General features: G+C 36.1%; 1 protein-coding gene across 2 annotated transcripts in view; it reads right to left on the bottom strand.

Annotated features, from left to right (window-relative positions):
* Positions 1-2,173: 2,173 nt before the first annotated feature.
* The window catches only part of COPB1 (COPI coat complex subunit beta 1), a 35,375-nt gene continuing 17,310 nt past the window's right edge, over positions 2,174-20,238 (bottom strand). For both annotated transcript variants that reach the window (XM_043902518.1, XM_043902523.1), the window contains exons 12-22: positions 19,885-19,981; positions 18,313-18,473; positions 17,365-17,485; positions 12,753-12,980; positions 12,420-12,599; positions 9,976-10,120; positions 8,853-8,972; positions 6,210-6,355; positions 5,521-5,610; positions 4,425-4,580; positions 2,174-2,521 (exon numbers count right to left, since the gene is read on the bottom strand). In XM_043902518.1, coding sequence (XP_043758453.1) covers positions 2,462-2,521; positions 4,425-4,580; positions 5,521-5,610; positions 6,210-6,355; positions 8,853-8,972; positions 9,976-10,120; positions 12,420-12,599; positions 12,753-12,980; positions 17,365-17,485; positions 18,313-18,473; positions 19,885-19,981 — 1,504 coding nt within the window. In that variant the 3' untranslated portion in view covers positions 2,174-2,461. The remainder of the gene's footprint in view (positions 2,522-4,424; positions 4,581-5,520; positions 5,611-6,209; positions 6,356-8,852; positions 8,973-9,975; positions 10,121-12,419; positions 12,600-12,752; positions 12,981-17,364; positions 17,486-18,312; positions 18,474-19,884; positions 19,982-20,238) is intronic.

The raw sequence follows: 20,238 nt of genomic DNA, 5'->3' as shown, positions 1-20,238 counted from the left end.
TCTCAACATTTTCAGTATGCTAATGCGGGTGGTGAAACGCCAATACAGAACAGTATAAAGCTTTTCCAAACTGACTTGACTGTGGAATCCCTTTTCTCTTGATAATATCCAATGGCATCAAGGAAACTAATATGCATTGGAACAGAGCTTGGCAAAGGATCTAATCCAAAACTGCATCAGTTCTGCTCTCATCACAAACCTCCAACGCTAGACACTGCACCCACCTGACCCCTTTTCAGCATTCCCACTATCTTTCCTGTTTGGTAGCCGCTGACTTTGCTTTGAGATCTTGGTGTTCTGGGATATCAAATGCACTATGATCCCCTGGTTCATTTGATTAAAAAAGCACGTGGCTTCAAAGTTTCTGACCTCATACCATGTATCTGTCTCCTTCACACTCCAAACAAATCATTTCATTCTCACTCAAGTGCTGAAATGGGAGATGCCACTTTCACTCTTTCACAGACCTTATCTATGGACTCATCCTGAATGCAGCCTGAATCTTAGCTGGAAGACAAAGTGTAATAGTTTAATGTTCAGACTTAGGTAAAAAAGCAGACTACCTCAGTCATCCCCAGGGAAAGCAAGGGCCAAAAAATAGCACAATCTGACCTGAAGGAACTCAGCTCAGCTCACAAAGGCATTTAGAATCATCCTGGGGATGGTGCCCAGCCCTGGCATAAAGTGAGGAAAAGGGGAGGAGAAGGTGAGGCACATAGGCAACATGGAAACAGGACAGCTTTCTGAATCCTCTGGAGTTGAATCCTCCCAGTGCAGCTTCAGTAATTGGTTTGCTGGAATCAACTTAATTCCTAACAAACATAAAGGAACACCCAAAGCTAAATGTGAAGGTTAAAAATCTATTTTGGAATATCTACCTTTCATTGTGATTCAGAATAATTAAGAATAGTATGTTTATTTTAGTCAGAGTTTATAATACTCTTTTTAAAATGAAGATGGATACAGATGGCCAACAAACACATGAAAAAAATGTTCACTCAACAGTACTAATTATTAAAGAAATGCAAATCAAAACTACAATGAGGTCATCACCTCACACTGGTCAGAATGGCCATTATAAAAAAAACTACAAACGATAAATGCTGCAGAGGGTATGGAGAAAAGGGAACTCTCCTACACTGTTGGTGGGAGTGTAAGTTGGTACAGCCACTTCGGAGAACAGTATGGACATTCCTTAAAAAACTAAAAACAGAACTACTACATGATCCAGCAATCCCACTCCTGGACATATACCTGGAGAAAACAATAATTTAGAACTATATATGCACCCTAATGTTCACTGCAGCACTATTTACAATAGCCAGGACATGGAAGCAACCTAAACATTCATCAACAGAGGCATGGATAAAAAATATGTGATACATATATACAATGGAATATGAGCCTTAAAAAGGAACAAAATTGTGCCACTTTCAGAGACATGGATGGACCCAGAGACTGTCATATAGAGTGAAGTCAGAAAAACAAGTATCATATAACGTCACTTATAATGTGGAATCTAGAAAAATTTTTACAGATTAACTTGTTTGCAAAGCAGAAATAGACACAAAGATTTAAGAACAAACATATGGATATCAAGGGAGAAGAGGGGAGTGGGAGTATGGAGAGACTGGAATATGTATACATAGACTACTATGTATAAAATAGACAACTAATGAGTACCCACTGTATAGCACAGGAAACTATTCAATGCTCTGCGCTGACTTAAATGGGAAGGAAATCTTAAGAAAAAGGGGATATATGCATACATACAGCTGATTCACTTTGTTGTATAGCAGAAACTAACACAACATTGTAAATCAATTATACGCCAATAAAAATTAATTAAAATGAAGATGGATCTGTTTTCTCAAGGTATTTGATACTTTCTTCTAGGACCTAAATTTCAGAGAAAAGCCCTTTAGAACACGATGAGGCATTTTTAGATACACTGATGTCAGAATATTAAATCAGTAACCATTAATCAAGTAAATCAAGGCCTATCTCATTTCATATCACTGTATCTTTAAATTATCTTAATAAAGCTCATAAATTCTCAACTCAAACAGCAATTTAAATTTATAATAGAAATCTATAATGCAACTAAAAGAAATTCATTGTTACATAACTAAAATTATATAATTACACATTTATTCATAAAACAACAAAAGACTTAGGAATAGATCTGTTTATTGTACTGTGAAAATGGTCTTGATACATGTGAGAAATATTATATACTTTGAGGACAGCATTCAAAATTGTTAAGACAAAAGACAAACTATAATTTTAAAATCAATCTTGATTTAAGGGAAAGGCTATAAATTATTGGCTGGAATGCATTCAGCATGAACTCAGAGTCTATATAACACAAAAGCACAAAAAGAGTACAAAAGATGTTGGAGTCCAGTAAGCCCATACCTAAATTTTAACTGTAAAGCTGCAAAGACTTTTTTGTTTATTCTTATATACTATTTTTCTTCTGAGACAAGTTGATTTTATCTCCAAGACTTAAGGCCATTCCCTGTAAGAAAGAATGATACAAAATTATTAAAACTATGTGTAATCAGTAGGTTATTCCATCTTACCAAGCCCCCATTCAATGATACCACATCAACACTGAAACTAAGATGTACAAAACAGACTCAACAAAACTTTACTTAGTTAAGTACTTGTAGTGCTAGATTTAAAAAGAGTCATTAGATTTCAAAAAACTAAAGAATATATTCACAAATACCCCACAGTAGTTAATCCGATTGCAAATAAACCAGAATGACAGACCCAGAAGGTGGGCCATTTATTAAAGGAAGGAGTTCTATTTCAAGAGTGAAAAGGGAAAGTGAAAGTTGCTCAGTCATGTCTGACTCTTTGTGACCCCATGGACTATACAGTCCATGGAATTCTCCAGGTCAGAATATGGGAGTGGGTAGCCTTTCCCTTCTCCAGGGGATCTTCCCAATCCAGGGGTCAAATCTAGGTCTCCTGCCTTGCAGGCAGCTTCTTTACCAGCTGAGCCACCAGGGAAGCCCAAGAATACTGAAGTGGGTAGCCTATCCCTTCTCCAGCGGATCTTCCTGACCCAGGAATCGAACCAGGGTTTCCTGCATTGCAGGTGGATTCTTTACCAAGTATGATTATTATAAATACGCGTGTGTTCTTAGTCGCTCAGTTGTGTTTGACTCTTTGCGACCCCATGGATTGTGGCCCAGCAGGCTCTTCTGTCCATGGGGATGCTCCAGGCAAGAATATTGGAGTGGGCTGCCATGCCCTCCTCTAGGGAATTTTCCTGACCCAGGGATCAAACCCAGGTCTCCTGCATTGCAGATGGATTCTTTACCATCTGAGCCAGAGTGAGGTTGCATTAGATGCATATATACTATATATATTATTGGAAATATTAAAATAGTATGTATTATAGATATAAAATAATATAGTTATAAATATAAACTTAATATATAATTATATCATTATAATATAAAATAATATATATTATAAATCTAAAAATTGTATACATACACATATATATATATGCATCTAATGTCAACAGTACAAGTCTGTAAGGAAAGACTGGCTATAATTTCCAACAAGGGAGAATTTTTTTTTAGAAGGAGTTATTTCACAAGAATAAAGAAATCAATAGATGGTTATTTAAAATGGGATAAATAAAATGGGCATTTATGCGATTAAAACAAGATTTGATATTACTATACTACCTAAGGTTAAACGGGCCAAAAGGGACCCCCTACTGGTCCCCAACATTAATAGCCAAACATGTCTGTTCTATTTACCCAGTTTTAAAATATGCATTTAAGAGGCTACAAAAATTTGCACTGAGATATTTGATCAGTAATTACTGGGGCAACAGCTAGACCAAAGGGGCTGAACTCCTCAGCTCAACCTCACTCTGGAGATGCCAGAATTTTTTATACAAAGGTCAGTAAAATGGACAGGGGAAAAAAAAAAAAGAAAACTTCTAAAACTCCTCCTCTAAGACCAAGCTTGTTGATTGGATTGATTGGATCCTAAATGAAAACAAAGGTTAAATGCATAAAAATTTACAGAATTGAGATGAAAGTATATAAAATTGGTACATTTAAATGGACTTTACATAAGACGGTTGGCATCCCAGGTAGCTCAGTGGTAAAGAATCCACCTGCCAATGCAGGAAACATGGGTTCAATATTTGGGTCGGGAAGACCCCCGGAGAAGGGAATGGCAACTCACTCCAGTATTCTTGCCTGGAAAATCACATGGACAGAGGAGCCTGGCAGGCTGCAGTCCTTGGGGTTGCAAGGAGTCAGCCACAGCTGAGCACGAGCAATGCAGAAAACAGCAGTGTGCCGGAGCATACTGTACACAGAATGAGAGAGACACAGATCCTTTCTCTTTACTCAGTTCAGAGACCATCTTAAAAAAGCAACCGTTACCTGACTCTTTGCGCGAATTCTTATGTGGCCAGTAACAGGGGCCTCTGGTCCCTGTTGTATTGGCTTCTCAATGCTAACATTTGCAAGTGCATCTTCTCCAAATATGGAACGAGCATAGAGGTTGGCTGCCATAAAGCCACAGTAACCAGAAAGTGCCTGCAAGAAATTTGTGATAAATTCAATACTAGAGAACTACACATAAGCAAGACTAAACAGCATAGGTAAATTATCACCACTTAAAGCAGCTTATTCACCACTTATTCATACATGACTGTATGAACTTGTTGATACTCACAGAACTACATGTGTAAAATGCGTGAGCTTTACTGTGTCTGTATCTCGATAACCTGATCTTAAAGAAATAGCACTTATCCTAATTTGCATTTCTATATTTTCTTTGTTTAGAGTTGTCTGACTGCCTCCTACACCAGACCTTAAGCGCTATGAAGAAAGACTATTTTTATTTTCTCCATTATTGTATATCCAGCAGCTCACAGAGTATGGGGCATATAATATTTATCAGACTCAGTATCTGTTGAATAGACTAACATGAATTAAAGCCTACTTGATTCGGTCTGGCAGTATTCTTTCACTGATTAAATAAGTACCACAACATTAGCAGAAATTATATAAAGAAAACTTCCTTACATTCTCAGCTTCAGTTTTTGGTCTTTCTCTCTAGTCTTTTTTTCATACATACACAAATATAGCAGAAAATCAGAGTATATTAACAATTCCATACTTGGTCAGACATATTCTGACCCACAATCAGAATCAACAGAAGAGGTCAAGGACACTTTCTCTCTAGTACACTGTGGAGCAAGTCTTCAGTTGAAATGAAGAAGACTGAAAAGAAAAGCCAACCTGACTATTTAGTTGGGTCACTGCTCGAGGGACAAGCAGACACTGCTCCTGTCTCAGCAGAAAGCAGTAAGCAGGTTCACACATTCTACGGGATAGTTTTCTCTAACTAGTCCAGAATGACACTGCTTTTCTCAGGCTAAGTAAAAACACAATATACTAGAGGAAACGCAAGAAAGCCAAGAATCTACCATTACTCTGTATCAAATTTAAGAAGTACCCAGGCAAATCTTACCTTCTCTGGAGTGAGGCATTTCATGTTGGTTGACTTTAGTATGTGCTGTAAATAGTCGTTTAAATCAACTATATTTGTGTTAACTGTCACCTGTACAGAGGAAGAGAAAAAAAGTCAAGAGATTATACTTTTAACAGAGAGAAAGTTGTGAATTTCTTATCTTGGGGCTGATAAAACAATCACTTATGTGTCATATTAAAACCTCCTTCCAAGTACTTAAGGGGAAAGGGTGGACAATGAAAAGTAAATGACATCTACAAAATCTAACAAACTGTAGGCTGGTATCAGAACTTTCGAGTACAGATAACTTCACAGACAATCAACATGTTGTATATAAAATAGTTCCAATAAAAATCAAAGCTCACAGGAACAAAGTTCACTAGCAAGCCACTGACTTTGCAAAGCTTCTATTGGATACTTATTCAATGGTAAGTTTCTATTCATATACACAAAGGATGGAACATTGTTTATAATGTCTTGAACAATTAGATTAATTATAGAACTGTTACTCTCACCAATTTACAACAGTAACTTAACCAAACCACTTGCATGCTTTCCAGTTAAGGCTAATTTGTAAGCACAGATACTGAAAGACTTTGCTTTTCACATCTGGGATTAATTTTATCAAAGAATCCCTCAACACTAGCCAAAAAAAAAAAGGAGTTTAAGAAAATCGTCTAAGGACTAACTTTGTTTTCCCATTCAAATTCAGCCCACATCTGACGGAATTCGGCATCAGTGCAAGTTGCAGGCTGTATATAGTCCATGATGTCAATGTGAATATCACTGAGGACCACACAATTTCTGTCACTTGCTGCTCCAGAGACATCATAAACTGCAATTTAAAAAGATTCCCAATCACCACCAAAGGCAAATTTTAATTTAAAAGTTTTCATATTTCTAAATAACAACTATGATACTAGCAAATAGTTTTGCTTACTATATACTGGGCTCTATTCTATATATTTTACAAATTAATTACCTATTTAATATTCCCATCAATCCTATGTTACAATATTATTACTTTCCATCTTATAGAGAAACAAAAACAGAAAAGTTAAGTTGCTAGGTCACAACACTGGTTAAGTGGTAGAGGCCAGGATTCAAAGTCAATGAGTGCTTGCATAGCAGTTGCAATGTGTTATAGACACCGTGGAAAGATATATAGATAATAGTGTTCCCACACTATTAACAGGTGCCTAACAAACATTTCTGGATGAATATTGCTGAGCTATAGTACTTAATGACACAATACTGTTTGATACTATAAATGTTTCTTCCATTGTAGAAAGTCATCATCTGACTGGAGCCTACCTTTCCTCCTTTTAGTCTCTCCTCTTGACATTCCCCCACGCTATCTACTTTTAGAGAAAACTAAGCTTACCAAGAGTAAGTTCCTTTAATTTTCAGCCCCATGTCTAAAAATAAATGTATTTTTCTCTGAATCAACTTATCAACTTTCACCGCCTCACTTTTGCTGCCTCTTCTCTTCAAGGTTAATACTTGCTGCCATCCGTGATGCCTGCTTTGGTTTAGGACCTCACTCCATCAGCCATCACCTCTTTCACTCTTAATGTCTTTACCTTCATACTGACTTTCTTCCATTAGAGTTTATGAACATAGTCAAGGCTCTTGCATCTTCAAAAAAATCTTCCCTCATGCTTTACTTCTTTTCTGGCTACTGCCCTCTCAATCTTATCAAAACCAAGGTCCTACACTCAGAGTGATCTACACTATCTCTATTTCTCCAAGTCCAATGAAGCCCTGAACCTACCACCATTACCCAAGACATACCATAAGCAATGTTTTAGTATCACTGACAGTCAATCTAAAGGACCCTTCTTGTAGATCTTCTGCAGCTTTGGACATGTCTTCAAGATTTTTCCTTACTTCTCTAACCACACTTCCTTTACAGGCTTCTCCTTCTTTTAATACTGTTCTGGATAAAAAAACTCTGCACAGCTTTTAATATTCTTGTTCTCTTGGATTCAGTTTTCAAATCTCCCCTCTCTAGCTCTTTATGCCCTCTTTAGGTAATTTCTTCCATTTCTATGGTTTAAAAACAAATATTTATCTCTACTTTAGATCTGTTCAAGTTCCAGGCTCATCTCGAACTACCCTTCAGTAACTTAAAGACCCTTTAATTTATTATATCTCTCAAATCTGTCCTTCTCTCCTGTGTTCCATTTCAGTGATTAACATAAACACCAACCCAACACACCCAAGGAGGAAATCTGAGGGCTGCTCTAGCCACTTACTGTTCAATCAGTAACCATGTCCTGGACATTCTACCCCCTTAATATCTATTATATCCAGCCCTTCTCTTCATCCTGGCCATTACTGTGCTGGTTCAAACTCTCCGTCATCTCTCACCTGGGCTACTGCAAGTCTACCAGCTAACCTTCCTGCCTCTTCCAATCAGTCTTCTTTAGTGCGGCCACAGAAATATTTAATCATGTGATTCACCAATAATTCCTCAATGGCTCCTCTTTATATCCAGGATCAAGTCTGAAAGTCTTAGCATGACAAGTACAGTACAGCTGCCACTGACCTTCTCAACCTCGCTCTCTTCTACCATCAGGCTCTAGCCCACTCTCAACTCCAGGTATATCAAACTACTTGCATTTGATTCAACTGAATCTCTGTCTGTAGATCACTTACTGATCTTTCAAAACCCCACTTGAGCTTCAGCTCCTCCACAAAGCCTTTCCTCCCAACCCCCCACCACTCTGCGAGAAATAACCGAACCTCTGCACAGACTTCCACTTCACCCAGCACAGGCTTCTGTCACAGTACTTAACATTCTGTACTGCACATTATCTATTTCATGTATTTGTTTTCCCTTACTCAACTAGAAGCTATCTGAGGACAGAGATTTTTTTTGTTCCTACCACAGAAACTGTTTTTTAAAAAAAGAGAGCTTATTGACTAAATACCTTTGTGCAAGCTAATCCCTAGGCGGCCTGGCAACAAACACCTGTGCACTTAGTTCAACGGCTGATAACATTCCTTCCTCCGTTATAAAGCCTTCCATAGTTAGCATTTCCCCACTATGATCCCAAAAAACATAGTATATAAACTAGCTGTCAGCATACTGTATTGTAACTTTATATTACTTATTCTTCTCCTCTTGCTTAACAGTTTGAGGACAGTGACTCTCATTTCTGTACATCCAGAACATAGTACAACCCTGAATAGCACAGCAGATGCCCCATAAATCAATAATGAATGGATTCAAGTCCTGTCCTCAAGAAATGTCACACAGCTAGATCATTACAGAAATTCTCTAATAAAAACATCCAAACATCACAGGCTATAAAACAATTCCTTACCTATATTACCAAAAATTATTCCATTTTCTGTTGATGCTACTTTGACATTAGCTTTGATATTTGCAAAATCATGAGGAGCAAGAGTCAAAGGAGATGGCTTTTCCACAAGTTTCAAGTCCCCTGAAAAAAAATTTAGACGTGGCTAAAAAGACATACATAGTAACCTCTCCAAACATAAAACCTTAAAATACAGCTCAATAGTTTCTAGCAAAACAAGGAATAAAAGAAGGATTATGATTCAAATATGAGGACAAAAAAAATCATTTAACACTATTATTTACATCAATATGCACAGTTTCTTTTCAAAGGTTAATAGGCTTCTCAGAATAATCCTATATTTAAACTCATTTATGTGTGTGTGTGTGTGAGGGGGTGGTGGTATTTTGGGCATACCATTTTATTTCAGTGAATGGATAGAAACTTTTCAAAAAGCTAAAGTCTTAAACTATACACTCCATTACAAAGAAAGATGAAACAACCTGAAGAAAGAATTAGTTCTTTATGTAGGCCTCAAGCTATGCTGAGGAAGACAGGGCAGAACTATGTTCTCCCTTGATTTCTTAAAGTCTCTTAACTCTTGCTTAAGTCATACAGAATTTTGTAGGGAAAGTGCACTGTTCCTGCATACAATTTGTATTTTCCAACCTCAAAGCCAGATGTGTAAATGATCAGAGAAAGTCTAATTCATGTGTCTTTATTAAGAAGAAAAAAAAACTCATATTGCTAAATGTGATAATGTATTACTTTGGCCACACATGGGGTATGTATTTAGTTATGAACTCAGAAAATACCTTGTTCTGCACTAATGCAATTGAAATTAACTAAGCTACCTGGTAAATCTGTAATATTTCTTATATATATATTTATGTATATTTAATAGTTCTTATGTATATAAAAAAAATTGACATATGTTAGATCAAGTTCATTGAATAAACCTATACAGGAGTACCAAAGAACATAAGCATAAGAAAGTATCACAGAGGCTCAGAAACAAAGACTTGATTCAAAATATCACAAAGGGCTCAAGAGAATTCTTATACTAAAACTTGTACACTTTCTCTTAAAACCTGTCATAAAGATTTACCATATAATAAAATTTTCCTTTTATGGTAAATTTCCTTACCCAGAGTAGCTAACTCTAACGTGCAGTTCTGCAAGGTGTCACTGGTTTGGTTCACAACAAGTACATCCAGGACGATATCATACTGGTTGACATGAACATAGGCTTCTGCATACACAGGGTCTGAGAAACCTGTCAACTGGGTAACCTGTCAAACAAAAATAATCAAATGACTGAGACAATCAAATATATCCTAGCCAAATGACTAGAAATGTTAGGTCATTAACAGATGTACTTAGATTAAGCCAGTCATTCAAAATGGGTATAATAAAATTGTTTTATAATTTAGACATAGTAATTGAAGCTTACACACTACCATGTTAAATATGTTCAGCAAATACATTAAACATTATCCCAACTTAGGAACTGAGTAGATATGAACAGATTTTCAGTTAAATCCCTCAGGACATACACTTACTGGTTGTTACTCAAACTCGGGAAAAATAATTAGAAGCAAGAAATTCTTGTAATTCCATGAAGATGAATTTTTAGATGGACCCCCACCAAAACTTTTAAAAAAACACCCAGTTCAGTTCAATGTTCAGTCATGTTTGACTCTTTGCGACTCCACAAAAAAAAAAAAAAAAAAAGAAAGAAAAATCCAGAGTATATATAATATTTTTAAAATGTAATAATCACCAAAAACATAGGCAGAAAAAGAAAAAAAAATAGGTAAAGTAGACTACATCAAAAATCACAAACTTTTGTGCATCAAAGAACATTACTAACACAGTGAAAAGGCAACCCACAGAATGGAAGAAACTATTTTGCAAATCATACATCTGATAAGGCACTTGTATCCAGAATACATAAAGAAATCCTACAACTCAACATAAAGAAAACAACTGACCAGATTAAAATCACTTGCAAAGGACCTGAGTAGACATTATACCCAACATCACTAATCACTAGGGAAATGCAAATCAAAACCAAAACAAGATGTCACTTCATATCCATTAGGATGGTTACTATAATGGAAATGAAAAATAAGTGTTGGCAAGACTATGGAGAAATCAGAATCCCTTCTGCATTGAAGGTTGGAATGTAAAACAGTGCAGCTGCTATGTAAAAAGTACAGCGGTCCTCAAAAAACTAAAGCAAAATCACTATACTATCCAGCAGTTCCATTTCTGGGTTTAACACAAATGAAAGCAGATATCAAAGAGATATCCAAACATCCACATTCATGGCAGCATTACTCACAACAATGAAAAAGGTGGAAGCAACCCAAGTGTCTATCAACAGATGAATAGATAAACAAAATGTGGTATATATTTAGCCTTGAAAGGAAAGGAAATTCTGACACATGCTACAAAATGGATGAACCTTGAAGACATTAGGCTAAATGAACTAAGAAACCAGTCACAAAAGGATGAAATTGTATGATTCCACTAATATAAGGCACCTGGCATAGTCAAATTTACTGGGATAAAAAGTAGAATGTGACTACCAAGGGCTGAGGCAAGACGGGAATGGGGAAATATTGTTTCATGGGCATAGAGTTTCAGTTTTGAAAAATGAAAATAGTTCAGGGGACAGATGGTGCTGATGGTTACATAATAATGTGAATGCACTTAATGCCACCGAACTGGACACTTAAAAACAGTTAGGAGGGGATCTCTCTGGTGGTCCAGTGGTCAAGAATTCACCTTGCAATGCAGGAGATAAAGGTCTGATCCCTGGTCAGGCAACTAAGATCTCTTATATTGCAGGGCAACTAAGCAAGCGTCATAACTAAGACCTGACGCAGCCAAATCACAACTGATATATATGTTTTTAAATAAGTTAAGAGCGTAAATTTGATTTTATGTAAATTTTACAATTTAAAAAAACAGTGAAAAAATTTTATAACTGTAATACTGTCAATATCAATTATCAATTTTAAGGGAGAAAGTGTTTTAGTAGTTCCTATTCTGCCACTGATCTTACCTTGGGCAACAAAATCAATTTGAGACTGTTTACTTATCCAACAGAGGAAGGATTAAACTAGGTCATAGATGTGTAAATTTAATATTTGAGAAAAGAGAGGTATCAGAATAATTTTCCTAATGAAATCCTATATGGAACTACTGTTTAAAGTAGCAGGGGACAGGAGAAACTGAAGGCAGGGTGTGGGGAAGGAGGCTAGTGTTGTACCTTTTAAAAGCTCTAGTTAACCTCTCAGGATCCCTTGGCTCTATGTTTTAGTTTACGGTAATTTGACACACAACTGGAACAAGTTATGAAATCAGCCACGGACTAACAGTACTAGCATATAGAAAAGTATCAGGTTCCACCGAGTTTCAATTCATGTTTAATGAACCTGTCAATCACAGTAAGGACAAAAAAAATATGCCGTACTAGTTATTTTTCTTTTACAATAAACAGCAGGACCAACACATTCTTGATTACTACTTTCTTAGGCAGTCAACTTAAATAATCCACTGGTGTATTTGACATATCGTTACCTTGTTAAGTTTAGATGCTAGGGGATCTGCGGCTTCTTTTCTCTGCGTGTTACCCATTGCTGCCAGCAAACTCAGCTGAAACTGATCTTCCTTGCAGTTCATTTCATTCTTTGCAGTTAGTTGCATGAAGGAAATGGGGTCATCAGGCTGTACTGTCACATTCCTCTTTTCAGATTCTTTCTGTGTTGCAAAAACAATATACCAACTCTTTAATTTGGAAAAAAAGATAGCTTTCAGAGGCCTTCAACATAGACACTCCTCACACATGAGAACTGAAAAATCAACAACAAAGAACACAAAGCACTTTTATGCCTTTATCATATATAACCTTACCTTTTGGGATAATTTTTCTTCTTCAAGTTTAGCAGATAACATGTGAGAAAGGGACTGTCTGCATTCCTTATTGAAAATGTCATTCATTAAAGGTGAACATTCAGATAAGACCTTGAGGCACAAGGAGATTCGATCTACATCATCGTCTGTAATTGGCTTCTTAGGAAGAGAGGATTTTCCCAAATGTAGGATAGTGGCCATGAGCAACATGGCTTCAGCAACAAAAGACTAGACAAGGAGAGAAATGGTTTATTTACTGTCACGCTTCTTCAAATGCAATAATGTCACTTTAACTCAAAATCCAAGAAATTAAACCTAATATCACTTAATCTGAATATTTTAGATTTTATTTTTTCACACCCTTCTTCCTGCCACCCTCTAAAACCTTCATTAACCCTCAGCTGATTGAGAGCAGAGGCCTTTAAACTATTTTCTCTTATACTTTCCAACTTCAGAAAGATAAAAGAATGATTCGTTGTTACTGTTCAGTCTCCAAGTCATGTCTGACTCTGTGTGACCCCATGAACTGCAGCACGCCAGGCTTCCCTGTCTTTCACTATCTCCCTGAGTTTGCTCACTCATGTCCATTGAGTCAGTGATGCCATCCAACCATCTCATCCTCTGTTGCCCCCTTTTCCTCTTGCCTCAATCTTTCCTAGCATCAGGGTCTTTTCCAATTTGTTCTTCGCATCAGGTGGTCAAAGTACTGGAGCTTCAGCTTCAACATCAGTCCTTCCAATGAATATTCTGAGTTGACTGCCTTTAGGATGGACTGGTTTGATCTCCTTGCAGTCCAAGGGACTCTCAAGAGTCTTCTCCAACACCACAGTTCAAAAACATCAATTCTTCAACTCAGTCTTCTTTATGGTTCAACTTTCACATCCATACACAACTACCGGAAAATCATAGCTTTGACTATATGGACTTTGTTGGCAAAGTGATGTCTCTGCTTTTTAATACACTGTCTAGGTGTGTCATAGCTATTCTTCAGGAGCAAGTGTCTTTCCAATTTCATGGCTGCAGTCACTGTCTACATTGATTTTGGAGCCCAAGAATGATACACTTCACCAATTGTTAATATTCTGCCAAAACTGCATTCTTCTTCTAGCCATATATGTACATTTATTTTTTTGACTTGGGCTTCTGAGGTGGCTCAATGGTAAAGAACCTGCCTGCAATGCAGGAGATGTGGATTCAATCTCTGGGTTGGGAAGTTCCCCTGGAGAAGGAAATGGCAACCCATTCCAGTATTTTAGCCTGGGAAATCCCATAGACAGAGGAGCTGGGAGGTCTACAGTTAGTTCATGATGTCACAGAGAGTCAGACTTCTGACTTACCAACAACACAACAATAACAATTTTTTTGGCTTAACATATGAAAGAAAGAATCTTGACTTCATAAATGCTTTAGCAAACATCTCTTGATTCAGGACAGTTTCCTGGATAATCATAATATCATTAACTCACCTAAGAAATGTAACAATTTCCAAATATATCTATCACTCCAAATTCAACTAGATCTTCCTAATTGTCACAAGAATTTTTTTTTTTTAAATCCAGGATCAGGTTCATGCATTTTATTTGATTATTGTTCTCTTTAGCCCCTTTTAATCTAGACCGGTCCTTTGGTTTTCCATATTGTTTTCCACCATTGTGATGTAAATGTATCTACACATTGTGATCAGCATACATATATGAAAAAATTATCAGAAGCCTGGGAAGAATAAATGTAATAATCCTTTGAGTCCAGATATGGTCTCCAGAAGGAAAGAGAAGGGGAGACTGAAAAAAGTAGCTAAAGAAATAATAACCAAAAATTTCTCATATTTGATAAAAACTATAAAACCACATATTGAAGAAGCTCAATGAACCATAAGCAAAGGAAACATAAAGAAAATCACATTAAGGCATATGCTAATCAAATGACTGAAACCTGAAATTATAATTATAGTGATAAGTAGAAAATCCAAAACCAGCTGGAGGAAAACAGGACACACTCCACAAAGAGGCACAAGGGCAACATCCTGATAGTACTGAAAGCCAGAGAACAATGAAGCAACATCTTTACAGTGCTAAAAGAAAAAACTGTCAACCTAGAATGCTATACCTACAAAGATATCTTTCAAAACTGATGGAGAAATAAGGGCTTTTTCAGACAAACAAAAACCTAAAGAATTAACTGTTAACAGATCTGTACTACAAGAAAACTTAAAGCAAATTATTTAGGCAGAAGGTGTATGATACCAGAAAGTCAGATCTACATTAAGAAATGAAGAGTGTTGGAAAAGGCATATATGAAGGGAAGCCAAGACAGCACAGTGATGAACAACCAAACTTCCTTCTGCCTTGTACCAAAGGTGGCAAATTTCTTGAACTAGTAGGTTACCAGAAAGCTGGTTCTCCTAAACAGATTCCAGCAAATGCTCTCCCAACTTGCAGAACCAAGACATAAAATGTTGGAGACTTTTAAGAAGCATAATTTAAAGAACAGACAAGACCTAAATACATAAGGGCCCTCAGAGAGTTACAAAGTAAGTTACTCCTCATAAATAAAAGTAATTCCTCCAACAAAAAAAAAAAAAAAAAAAAAGATAATAATTCCCTAGGAAAAAAATAAAAAAATAAAATAAAAATAAAATAAATAAATAAATAAATAAATAAATGAGCACGTTTCAAAATAAATAAATAAATAAATAAAAGTAATTGATTAAAAAAGATAATACATCTTATAATTTACCTGATCCTCTGAATCTTATTTATGGATTTATGAGGAAAGCTATATGATGGAAATTTTTTTTAAAAATCCTTCAAAAATCCCTAATCTAAAAATAAAGTGTCTTATTATATGGAGGTTTGCCTACATGAAAGAATCTAATGGATTATCATGGAACTATTAAATACTATTATGATTAGGAAGGGTTTAGAATAGCATAGGGAACATGTTATAAAGTTAAATGAAACTACAATATGGCAAAACACAAAATGAGCACTACTAGGGAGAAAGTGTTTCACAGATAAAAGTCATAATAAACTCTTTCTGAGGAAGGAAAGGTTTTCATTAATATATTTGGTAATGTAATCCTGTCTTTTGAGGTTTCTATCTCCACTACAATAGTAACAAGATTTGTACTTCAGGCTTTAACCATGACTGATTTTCTTCTCATTAATTTTCATTACATCACTCCTTATTTTAGCAATGTGAAAAAAGATATGAATAAAAATAAAATAAAAAACACTCAGTTTTACAACAAAGTGATTTTTTTTTTAAATGAAAGCAAAGACATTTCATTTCTCAGGCAAATGAAAGCTGAGAGAATTCATCAGCAGCAGACCAGCAATATAAGAATAATCAATTTCTTCAGGCAGGAAGAAAATATCAGATAGAAATCTGCATGTATACAAAAAATGAAAAGCACTGTAAGTATAACTTTTTTCTTACTAAAAAATGTTTAGAAGAAAACTGACTATTTATAATGGATGAATGGATAAACAGTAATAGCAGAATATTAGACAGCCTGAAAAAAGAAAGAAGTTCTGACAATGCTATCATTCAAATGAACCTTGAAGATATGCTAAATGAAATAAGCCTGTCACTGAAGGACAAATATTGCATAATTCCATTTATACTAGGTGTGTATAACAGGCAAATTTATAGAGGCAGAAAAGCAGAATGGTTGTGGCCACGGACTAGGGGAGGGAACATGGGATTATTGTTTGCTGCTTATTTTCAATTTGGGATGATGAAGTTCTGGAGAGGGATAGTGGTAATGGCTAAAACAATTTGAATGTACTTAATGACACTGAACAACACACTTAAAAATAGTTTAAATGCTAAACTTTATGTTACATGTATTTTACCGGGAAGAAAAATATGAAAACAAAACAAAAATGGAAAAAAAAAAAAAAACCCCACCCAGAAAGGTACTTGAACTTTGTCCTGTTTCCAACTCTCAACTACTTAAAACTTGCTAAGTATATCCTTTCCCAACCTGAGTCTGGTCACTAGGTAAATAAGAAAAGGGAAAGAAATGGTACATGTATACATAAAAGATAATTGACTATTTAAAGCAAAAATAATAATAATGTATCACAGGGTTGATTAAATGACACACAGAAATACAATATAGGACAATAACATACAGGATGGTAGCAGGGGTTGGGTAGAATGACAGTACATTATTACAAATGAGTATACAGCCAGAATGGTCAGAAGCGATGAAGAAGGTATGAACTGCAAAAATGGGAATATATTTAAGAGGCATTTCTAGGATAAAACAGACAATGACTGGCAGGATGAAGATGTTGGAGAGAGAGGCATTTCCTTCACTGGGCTTTGACTAATCCCAGCAAACAGAAATAACTTCATAAACCCTTGTATCACTTCCACTGGACTAATCATACTGTGTTGTTATTACATTACTATGTCAATTTTACAATCATTATATTATATATATATATATTTCATTATATTACTGTGTCCATTTCCCCAATTAAAGCATAAGGTCTTTAACGACAGGAACTTAGCGTTCATTCACTTTTGGGTCCTCATTGTTCAATGCATATAGCAGGCACTCAATATTCATGTTAGGTAAATGTAGAATAAATGAACTTACATTTTGCTTTTTCTTCTCCTGAACCAAAGCCACATAGCGCAAGGCAATCTTGGTCAGAGTTGTGGCAAGGGAGGCAGCAACAAAGAAATCTCCATCCAGAAGGAATCCTCTTAGGGGAGGTCTGCAAAGGAATCAAGGCAAATGAAACCCACCAACTTCTTAAGCAGCATGCAGCTTCTGTATAAATGACTCAAGGAAGCCTATTTCATACTCTCGCTGCCACCCTTCAATGATAAAGATCTCAACTAGCTCCCTCTTTACCTCTCAGAATAAAAAAGGAAAAAGAAAAAAAAAATACATGGCTTTAACACATCTGCAATGTTAAAGGAGCTAAATAAATAAAGAGAAAACGGTTAAAGGTGTATATTCATTTATTACATCCCTTTGGGTAGTTCCAAACCTCTTTAAGCCTCAATTTCCTCCTCTATGAAATGTGGCTAATCAACAGCATACTGTCGAAGACTATCAGAGACAAGCTATTTATTTAGTACAATGCCTAATACATAGTAACCATTAAAATTTTAGACATCATCAAAATTTTCATCATCTTCACTATATAATTGGAGAGCAAATATGGAGGAAAACATCAAAATTTTATTTCATCATCAATGAGAAGTACAAAATCTTGAAAATGTGTTTTCCAAATGTTATTTGGAAATAAAACTCAAATATCATTTGTTACCTCCACCTAGTATTTTCTATGTGAGTAAAGTAATCTTAGTTTAAATAGAACACAGTTCAATGAGAATATTTATTAGGAGCAAAGAATTAAAACTATTAACACAATTTCTGGAAGAAAGAACTTAAACACCCTTTTCCTTCCAAGTACCTTAAATAGTGACGATTTCTATTTGGGTCAAAAGAGTAAACTAATAAAAGAAAGAAATCCTCTGACTGTTTTATACACAGAAGTATAAAAGCTTGCAGGGCACAGCTGCTGCAAATTACCTTTCTTCCTCTTTCTTGGTTGGTCTAGAACTGCTAAGGGCACTCTGAGTTGCATAGGTGCCCATTTCAGTAACCAATTTCTGAACTGGCCCCACAGTTATTTCTTCTTCAGGTTTTAATTCACCAGCTTCTTTTTTAATCTCTGACTCTACAATTGGGATCTAAAAATCAAACGGAAGCATCAAATATCAGTAGGAAGCCAAACATATTTAAATATTCAATAATTTCTATAGCTCTCTACAGAACTATTCCCTCCATGGAGTTTTTGGAACTTGGGACTCCGCTTCCAATCTTCTTTCCCCCCCAGAATAAAGCACTGAGGACGGGCGCTTTGGAGTTGGATGCTGCTGTTAGTGGTATGTGCTGAATGTGTTAGTCACTCAGCCACGCCCAACTCCCTGCAACTCCACGGACTGTATGCAGCCCGCCAGGCTCCTCTGTCCAGGGAATTCTCCCGGCAAGAATACTGAAGGGGGTAGCCACTCCCTTCTGCAGCGGATCTTCCCAACCCAGGGATCCAACCCAGGTCTTCCACAGTGCAGACAGATTCTTTACTGTCTGAGCCTTCAGGGCAAATTAATTGAAACTACTTTGAGCCTCAATTTCTTAATCTGTTAAACCGAAATCTTAATTCTCTACATACAAGTTACTGAAAAGGAAAATGCTTACGACAGTGACTAAGCCTTATTCTTCTTCTCCCTCACTTTCGTGAAATCTAATCAAAACCAGCACCCATCCTTCCGTAAAATGAAATAAATCTGACTTCTGTGTATGTAGTCAGATTTACCAACCTCCTCTTTTAATTTTTTTTTTGGCCACATGGCATATAGGATCTTAGTTTCCCCAATCAGGGATCGAACCTGCACTCCCTGCATAGGAAGTGTGGAGTCTTAACCACTGGACTGCTAGGGAAGTCACCCAACTTCCTCTCTTTTAAACCAAGTAGATACTATGTATTTATTTCTTAATACCAGTCTATCATCTAATTTATGAGCTCCAAGAGTTGTCAATCATTATCTACCGACTCCCTTATTACATAGAGGAAAAACCTGATGTCCAGTCAGGTTAAGGAAATTATACCCAAAGTCCCAGAGTTATTATTGGCAGAAGCAAGACTGGAATCCAGGTTCCTAACAAGTACTGTTCTTTCTATTCTACTATATGGGCTTGTTTAGATGAGGAAATGCTGCCGTTTTAGTACATAAATAGGTATTCTAAAGTCAGCCCTGTTCTTACAAGAATTCTTTTTTTTAATAACACAGAGGATTAAGCAGAGTTTTATAATCTTTTTCCTTTTTAAAAATATATAACCTTTTGTTCAAATAAAATTTTACCCAGAATGGTAAATAGTACAGATAAAAGAACACGTGTTATGGCTCAATGCAGAGGAGGGCAACTCCCCTAATTTCCCACTGACCAGAGGCTTAATTATCTGTGTAATTAAAATTTTTTCAATGTTCTTTAGCCCAAACACTATTAAATAAAAACACAAAAGTAAATCACCACATAAAAGTCAGATTTACTAAAATAAAAATCGCTGCATAAAGTAGCATTTATTAAAGTAAAACATACCTCCCCAAGGGACCTGCGGACCTCAGTCATCACACTCTGAATGTCTTCCTTGGTACTACAGTATTCTCCCAGGATCCACAATGCTCCTCGGTAAATCCTAAGGCAAGAACACAAGCTATGAAGCACTGGCTCAGCCAACAAATCTTGAAGCAGTGATCTTTTTTTGTGAGTTTAAGCTTAAGGAAGAAAAAATATTCTGCAGTTCCAAGAGACTATGGATGAAATGTTAATAAAGAATATAACAAGACACTAAGCTTCTTTGATTCTCTCCTGAGGTCACAAGAATTAAAAGGAAAGTTAAATGTTTTTACCATTTGTAGGAACATTCTACAACTGGTAAACCCAGGAGGTTAA

Source organism: Cervus elaphus, chromosome 1 (genome assembly GCF_910594005.1).
Source record: "Cervus elaphus chromosome 1, mCerEla1.1, whole genome shotgun sequence".
NCBI lineage: Eukaryota > Metazoa > Chordata > Mammalia > Artiodactyla > Cervidae > Cervus > Cervus elaphus.
This window is presented reverse-complemented; position numbering and strand designations above follow the sequence as displayed.